At 45.2% G+C, this 8,678-nt stretch overlaps 1 protein-coding gene across 1 annotated transcript; it reads left to right on the top strand.

Moving 5' to 3' along the window:
• The first annotated feature begins 1,272 nt into the window (after nt 1-1,272).
• spry2 (sprouty RTK signaling antagonist 2) lies at nt 1,273-8,172 on the top strand. Its single transcript, XM_078221634.1, has 2 exons — nt 1,273-1,940; nt 6,156-8,172. Exon 2 carries the CDS (start codon nt 6,207-6,209, stop codon nt 7,167-7,169), a length of 963 nt encoding a protein of 320 aa, XP_078077760.1. The 5' UTR covers nt 1,273-1,940; nt 6,156-6,206; the 3' UTR covers nt 7,170-8,172.
• The last annotated feature ends 506 nt before the right edge of the window (nt 8,173-8,678 follow it).

Below are 8,678 nucleotides of genomic sequence, written 5' to 3'. Positions count from 1 at the left end.
GGTCCCTGGCATAGTGAAGCAGCAGTGGTAACCTCTGTGCCACCGTGGCGCCCATTATTGTTGTACTTTAGCCACCAGGAAGCCGCTCTTTGGAATTTCCTTACAAAACAATTTGTCTGCTGCATTCCATCCTCCTTTCCACCACCCCCACACAACCCCTTCCCTTTGACCATCTCTTTATCTCCCCACAACCCTGGCTTGTCCTCCTTTGATTTGCCTTTCGTTAAGTGTATGAGCTGCTTACCCTTGTTGCTTGAAAATTAATGCAAGTGGCTGTTTCCACCAGAGTAAATACACGTAGGCTCCAATGCATGTTTCCCACAAAAGTGCAAGTGGTTTAAAACAAGGGGTGCCAAATCCGGGTTTAGAAACCTTGGCTTAACGTTTATTTATTATTTATTAATCAGAAGTAAGGCTAACATGAACATTGCAATGAAGTTACTGTGAAATTCCCCTAGTCGCCACACTCCGGCGCCTGTTCGGGTCAATGCACCTAACCAGCACGTCTTTCAGACTGTGGGAGGAAACCGGAGCACCCGGAGGAAACCTACGCAGACACGGGGAGAACGTGCAAACCCCACACAGACAGTGACCCAAGCTGAGAATCGAACCCGGGTCCCTGGCGTAGTGGAGCAGCCATGCCTACCACTGCTACCGTGCCACCCAAAACGTAAATAGCAGAGAATGGTTTGAAAAGGGGATTAGTGCCAATTGACCTCCGCGGAGTTTTTTCTGCCCCGTTCATTGCTGTGGCGGGGGGGTGCGGTGTGTGGGCATTTCCTGGCAGGATTCCATTTACACCCCTAAAGGGTTAACCCAGTTGCAAGGGCACCGAAGAGCAATTTGTGTTCAGCGACTGGAAAATTCTACCCGGTGCGTGCGTATTAAAATTCAGATCTGGTCTAGATTCCAGAACAAGGTTATTAAGATTCAGACACAGTGAAGCCTTTAACACAAAAAGGAAAGCTTCAACACAAGCAGAGTGGAAGAAAACTGGAATCTGATGTGTAGATTGCAGTTTAAAAGTGGTCTGTTCTGTGCTTGCATGTTGGAGCAGTGCTGGACTCTGTGATTCCTGGCACATATTGAATGTTCTCTCCTCCCCCCTACCCCCACCCCCCCCCCCCCCCCATCCCTCTCATTTCTCACTCACTCTAATGAATTTGAGGCCCAGGACCAATCAGCAGAGACCGGATGCAATATATCCTCTGGGACAACAAATGCTCTATTCGATCCCATGCAGATGACGCCATTTACCCATCAGCTACCTCTGGAGAACTTAATAGCAGCTCTGCGAAATCTGCTTCTTCTTGCAGGGGAGGGGAAGAGGGGGGGGGTGGGGGTGTAAAAAAGAAGCAACTCTTTTGCAAACTTCACATGTGTGGGAAGGATCGGAGGAGAGTGTGAAGAAAGAGAACCGTGTGCAAGAGGGAAAAGGAGCCACTTGTGAATGAAGAGCCTGAATTCGCTTCTGCAGAGAGAGAAAAAGTTGCAACCTTGACAATTTTCTCCCCCTTTGCAGGGTGGTGTGTGTGTGTGAGTGCGGATCCGCCCTCGTGTCAGTTTCTGCTGCCTTTTCATTCAAGAAAAAAAAAGGATTTTTTCTCTCTTACTCTGTCTTTCCCCCTCTTTTCCCTCTCCCTTTAACACAACAACTGCTGATCGCTCTGCTGCTGCTGCTGTGATCAGACAGATCCTGTTGCTTCTCCCCCCACTGTATACCCCCCTCTCCCCTTTCCTCCTCACCCTCCCCCCGACCCCCGCCTCTTGTCGGATGCTTTCACAGATAGCCCGAGCAGATCTCCGCTGGAATTTTGGATCGGCGGCTGTGTGTTTCTTTCCCTCTCTCGCTCTTCTCTCTCACTCTTTGCTGGAGCCTTTTTTCTGCTGCCGCTTCTGTCCGCAGACATAAACCAACGGAGAGGAGCGCCGCGACCACGGTGAGTTTTAATGGGAACTTTTCAACTTGTGGGAAGGAAAAGACATGAGGAGGGGGGAACGACCCGTAACTTGGCATTGGGGCACTTTCTTGATTCAAACAAGAGGGGCAGTCTTTAATAGGAATACATTTCGCGATGATTTAAGGTATGGGGGCACCCTATAAAATGTATTGGGGGCACCCTATAAAATGTATTGGGGGCGCCCTATAAAATGTATTGGGGGCACCCTATAAAATGTATTAGGGGCACCCTATAAAATGTATTGGGGGCACCCTATGAAGTGTATTGGGGGCACCCTATAAAATGTATTGGGGGCACCCTATAAAATGTATTGGGGGCACCCTATAAAATGTATTGGGGGCACCCTGTAAAATGTATTGGGGGCACCCTGTAAAATGTATTGGGGGCACCCTGTAAAATGTATTGGGGGCACCCTGTAAAATGTATTGGGGGCACCCTATGAAGTGTATTGGGGGCACCCTATGAAGTGTATTGGGGGCACCCTATGAAGTGTATTGGGGGCACCCGATGAAGTGTATTGGGGGCACCCGATGAAGTGTATTGGGGGCACCCATTGACAAGTGTTTGGGGGCACCCATTGACAAGTGTTTGGGGTCTAACCCTTTCACGTTACTGGGGACAACTTTTTGAAAGTGATCTGAGGACTATATAGATATATATTGAATATACTTAATCTCAAAGGCAAATACACATTCATTAGCAGGTTACATTGTTTAGTACGTTAACTTGTGTTCAGAGAGGACTAAATGGTAAAATAACAAACTCAATCTGACTGATAGCACCGAGCTTCCCCTGTTGTAACGGGTAAATGGGGGGTACAGTCGGAATATGATAGGAAGGGTTTTTTTAGTATTTCCCTCTCTGTTTAAAAACATTGCCGTACAGAGTTACGTTTTTCTCCCAGAAATAACATTCTGTATGTGTGTGTGTGTGTATAGAAGGAGGTGGATGTAAAGGAAGGTGCTGCAAGTTAAAATCAGGAGCTGATGTTGTAGCAATTTAACAGGATTTGGTTTTGATGGAAGTGTAGACAAAAATTGAGTTTGTGTTCTGTCTTAACGAGGTAAAAATGGTTAAGGAAGCGGTTTGGAACTTGCGATGCTCTGTCTGGTGGTCATGTGCTGAGAGGAGGAGTGCACCGACCACTCGGCCCTGTCCATACTGCCCCTCTCTCCTTTGCTGCTTCGTTCTGCCCCTTCCCTTTGTCTAATGCCCTTCTGCCCCTCCCTTTCTCTAATGCCCTTCTAATCCTGCCCTATCCTTAGTGCCCTTCTGCCCCTGTTCTTTCGTGCCCTTCTGCCCCCTGCCCATTCCTTCGTGCCCTTCTGCCCCTCCCTTCTGCCCCTTCCCTTGCCCCCTTCTGCCCCTTCCCTTGCCCCCTTCTGCCCCCTCTCTTGCCTCCTTCTGCCCCCTCCCTTTCCTTAGACTCTTCTGCCCCCTCCTTTGCCCCCTTCTGTTCACCCCCCCCCCGCCCCCTTGCCAGCAGCCACTGGGTATATAATGCGAGGAGAGGGGCTCCTCCAGCAATTCTGCCTCGGGATTGGAGCTGGAGTATGATTCCACGCCACAATCTTTCCCGCTCCCCCTCCCCCTTTAACCAGACCCTTATCCGGTTGCTTGTTTGCAAAAGGAGCGGGTCCTGCTCCAACTTTCCACGTGTTTGATGTTATTTATTATGAAGAGGAAAAGGGAAGGAAGTCGGGCAGAACCAAAAAAAAAGTCGTGTTTCAAGAGATTTTTTTTTGCAAAAAAAAAACTTCACCTCAAGTCAAGGGAACTGAATGAGTTGGCGCAAGTGGCGGATTGTAATCCCATTTGCAGCCTCCTCTCTGCAGTAGTTGCATATGGAAGTTGTCACGATTTTCTATTCATGGTGAATGATCCGTGCTTAAAACCTCACCCACAATATACATATTGTCCCGGGTTTGACGTGGCTGACAGATTTTGATAAAGATGAGTGTGATAAGAATGCATTTCTTGCAGATGGGTCTCCCAAGTTAAATCTTGAGACATTAAACTTTTTTCTCTCTTACCCCCACCCCCCCTCCCCCACTGCAAATCCTTAAAAATGAAGGCATTGTGAAGTGAAACGACACTTGAATATTTTCACTAGAAGCACGCAGCATTCAGAAAATGTCATTTCTTAATGTAGTCATTTGAAATATAACTTCCTGCAAAGGCCACCTCAGTATAATTTATACCAATTGCTTCTCAGTTTTATAATATGTGGCCAAATGGTTCAGCAGTCCTGAGAGCCCCTACCCAGATTACTGAGAGTCTCTGTCAACATTGTAAGGTTTACAGTTCCGACTTATTTGGCTGTCATTTTGTCACTTAATTTTCGTTGAATTTTGTTTGTCCTTAATACATTATTTTCCCTTAAAAGGGCGGCACGGTGGCCCAGTGGCTAGCACTGCTGCCTCACAGCTCCAGGGACCTGGGTTCGATTCCTGGCTTGGGTCCCTGTCAGCGTGGAGTTTGCACATTCTCCCCGTGCCTGCATGGGTTTCCTCCAGGTGCTCCGGTTGCTTCCCACAGTCCAAAGATGTGCAGGTTAGGTGGATTGGCCATGCTAAATTGCCCCTTGGTGTCAGGGGGACTAGCTTGGGTAAATGCATGGGGATAGAGCCTGGGTGGGATTGTGGTCGGTGCAGACTCGATGGGCCGAATGGTCTCCTTCTGCATTGTAGGATTCTATGAAAAGTTTTGGGCTCCTATTTCAAATTATTTAGATTTGGAGCCGATGAAACTGAACATGCAATTTTGATAGATCATTGGCCAAAAACCTTTGGAAGAACCTCACCAAAAACAAAATGCAGCACGTCCCATGAAAATTAGGTAGCGGCTATATTGACTGCAGCGAAAGGATTTTGGCTACTATACTTAGCTCGCAAGTTAGACTTAATTGCAACCTCCCGCCCCCCCCCTCCCTTTGTTTGACTTGATGGCTCCATAAAAGGAAATGTTGTTTCCTCTTTTGGTATTTTTCTCTTGTGTCCATGTTATGGATCCATACTCTTCACATAGTAGTTTCCCTCTGTTATTGTGGACTGGAGGCTGTACCTATACTGAAGTGCACCTTCCAAACGGCAGTGATGGCCTTCTCTATGAGTGGAAATGACTTTGCACAGTCAAGTAAATGGTTTGAGGCCTGTAGGAAAATTGCTGAAATTAGCAGCAAGGCAAAGTGGCAGGAGGGGCAGAACTGAGGTAGGAGCCAACTGCCTGAGGTTCACAGGAGGAGGTGCTAGAGAGAAAGTTGTATTTTTTTATAAAAATATTGCTAAAATCTAAAAGGCAAAAGCCCAGTGCCTCTTGACAATAATCTGACCCCCAGGACAAAGAACTTTGCATACTTCCCTCGTGTTAATTGTGCATTGTGGGCAACATTGTACCCTCTTGACTTTTTAAAAAAAAATCTCCAAACTACAAAACAGATGTGTTGTGCTGAATCTTGTGCTTGCTGTGGTACTCTCGAGGTCCTTTTCTACAGGAGTTGTGTTTTTAATTAGCTCTGGTAGAGTTCCAAATTCTGCACACTGGCATGGCATTAAGCATGAAAAAAAAACATTTTTGGCCAATTCCTTTTTGAGTGGACGAACCAAACTGCTATCTTGTTGCAGAAAGTGAGATTGAGAATCATGCTTTCACCTATCTACTACCACTGCTCTGTGTTCCAGCTATCAAAGCCAAAATGAAAGGCAACTGAAGTTTGTAGTTTTCATAGTAGCGCAACATACTTGATCCCAAAAAACACATGCCTTAAAAACAGCCAGTTGACAGTTCTAACAGTGTCTGTGGACTGAAAAGTTTGTAATAATCTTGTTGAGTTGGAAGGCAGCTCATGTTTTTGGCATGCATTGCCTGGGCTGGTTTTGGCTCTTTCCCTGTCTTTAAGTGTCAATGATTTTAAGAAACAAAAATCCATTAAATCACTAGTGCTTGTTATTCAGGGGAGGGGAGTGGGGGAGGGGGAAATCATGAAATTGCTGAGGGGTAAACATAAATGTCAGAACATGCCCAGCCTTATTTATTCAACTCTGCTGCATGTAAGGATAAAAATGCCTATCACTTATTTTTAATCTTGGTCTAGTAGTAATGAGGAAATGATGTTTATTTCACTTTTTACATGAGATACTGAATATTTATGCATAACACGTACTGAATATTTTTCTCCCTTTTCATTTATGACAGGACTTCAGATGTGTTCTAAGCCTGGCGGGGTGATCACTTTTCAGTGTACAAATGGATACGCGAACTCAAAATGGCAGTGGTTCTCCAGCCCTGCTACAGTTGCTGCGTGACAGCGGAAGGCAACACCTGGAACCTGACCCCAGGGATGTACAGCCACAGCAGGTTCAAGTGTTGTCGCTCGATCAGATCCGAATTATAAGAGCCACTAATGAGTACACAGAGGGACCTACTGTTGCTCCAAGGCCCGGGAGCAAGTCTGTGCACCGACCGCCCTCGCAACACAAAAATGAGAGGATGTCTGGATTAACCGATCAAGAGCATCAGCGGTTTAACAGCCGCAGTCAGCAGCATCATCACGTGCATTCTTCGTCGAGGGTACCTTTAACCCGGTCAACCAGCACTGTGAGTAGCGGTTCTCGGAATAGCACAAGGACAAGTACAAGCAGTACATCTTCTGACCAGAGACTTCTAGGACATTCGTCCTCTCCGGACCATGTCTCTGATCAGATCATCAGGGTACAGCCCAAGTCGGAATTTAAATCTGATGAACTGAAGCCTCTGGGGAAAGAGGAGATGGGCAAGCACATCTACCGATGTGAGGACTGTGGGAAGTGTAAGTGTGAGGAGTGCACTTATCCAAGGACTCTACCTTCCTATTGGCTCTGCGATAAGCGGTGCGTCTGCTCTGCGCAGAATGCGGTGGAGTATGGGACTTGCGTCTGCTTCGTGAAGGGTGTCTTTTACCACTGCTCGAACTATGACGATGAAGACAGCTGCGCGGATAATCCGTGCTCCTGCAGCCAGTCACATTGCTGTGTCCGGTGGTCAGCCATGGGCCTTATGTCCCTCTTTATGCCCTGCCTGTGGTGTTACCTGCCTGCCAAGGGCTGCCTTAAGTTGTGCCAGGGGTGCTACGATAGGATCAACCGTCCTGGGTGCCGTTGTAAAAATACAAACACCGTTTGCTGCAAGGTTCCCAGTTTACCTCCTCGGAACCTTGAAAAGCCCTCCTAGCTGAAAAGGAAAGAGAGAATGCTACTTTCAGTGTTAGTTCTCAACGGTTTCACTCTGTACATTTGTAATATGGGAGAAGAAACGCATTTGCAATACTAGCACTGAGCACAATGCTGGATACTTTTTTTAATATCTGGCTGCCTTAATAGATAATAAACCACACAATCTACAGCCATTAAGATGGTCTTAAATTTTTAAAAAACCAAACAGGGAAAAGGTATCTCCCATTGTGCTTGGGCCTGTTTTCTAGTTGACCAGCATGGCCTACCCAACTATTTTTGTGTGTAATAGTGGCACTGCAACTCCCTGGAGTTTGGGAGGAGTATTGAGGTTTGCAGTGATAATGCTGTTGACCCTATTTTCTCAACTGACACACACGAGAGGATAGAAACCATCCAATCAGTGCGTTCACATAGGATGCTCCATAACCATTGTTCTTGAATCAGCATAAGCTAGACCTACAGGTAACACGATGACACTCCCTGACCTTTCCGTATTGTATGTGAATACTTGCCGAATATGTAAATTAGCAAATTGCTCATTTTTTTGCTGCCAGAGTTAATTTGTTATATTTTTGTATATACAATAATATTAAGACTGTGAAAATGGTGCCATATAAATGGCAGATTTACAAATATTATACTAATATGTTGTACATTCAGTCAAATGTGAATCAGTCAATCAATATGTTTAGGCTATATTTTACTTTACATTGCTCAGCATTATGTCACTCTTGATACCCCCTGACATCATGTATATTGTACAGTTACCATAAATTCAGTCTTTATTTTCTAATTTTTCAACATATTGTTTAGTGTAAAGAATATTTATTTGAAGTTTTATTATTTTATAAAATATTTATTTTAAAAGGCATCTTACAAATTCACCCCCTTTTTAAAAAAAATAAATAAATGGGAACATCATAGTTACTGAAAATGAGGGTGATACAAATCAGATGCATATGTTCACTATAAAATAGAAAATATATTAACGTTTTGAAATCAAACTGCGTTTTTTTTGCTCTTTCTTTATTCCCATGGTACCAGACAAAGTTGTTGCTAAACATATTTTGGATCCTCACTGCAGTAATCAGTAAAGTGACCCATATGTCCTCCAGGTTTACAAATGTGTTTCAACTGTAGGTAGCCACAGGTGGAATGTCCTTTTCAGATGTCTGCTTTATACGTTTGTACATTGCCACACTAAGGAACCTTAGCCACTCTGATTATAGGACTGTTTGCTCTCAGTGCTGAAACCTCTCAGATACAGAAGGTTTCCTGTTGTACAGGAGGAAATTCTCTCTTTGGCTAGGTGAGGTATATGAGACCTGCACAGTCTTAACGCCTTAGCAGCAGTATGGCAGGAATCATGAAATTGTGAACTCAACGACGAATCAAAATGGGAATATATAAAATTCACTACTATTTATAGCATCTTTCCTCCTTCCTGCCCACCCCTGTTATTTTAATTTTTCTCCTCTTGCTCCTTTCCTGAAGGGGGCGACTTGTG

Source organism: Mustelus asterias, chromosome 10 (assembly GCF_964213995.1).
Source record: "Mustelus asterias chromosome 10, sMusAst1.hap1.1, whole genome shotgun sequence".
NCBI classification, from domain to species: domain Eukaryota; kingdom Metazoa; phylum Chordata; class Chondrichthyes; order Carcharhiniformes; family Triakidae; genus Mustelus; species Mustelus asterias.
Note: the sequence above shows the minus strand (reverse complement) of the source record. Positions and strands in the feature narration are given on the sequence as shown.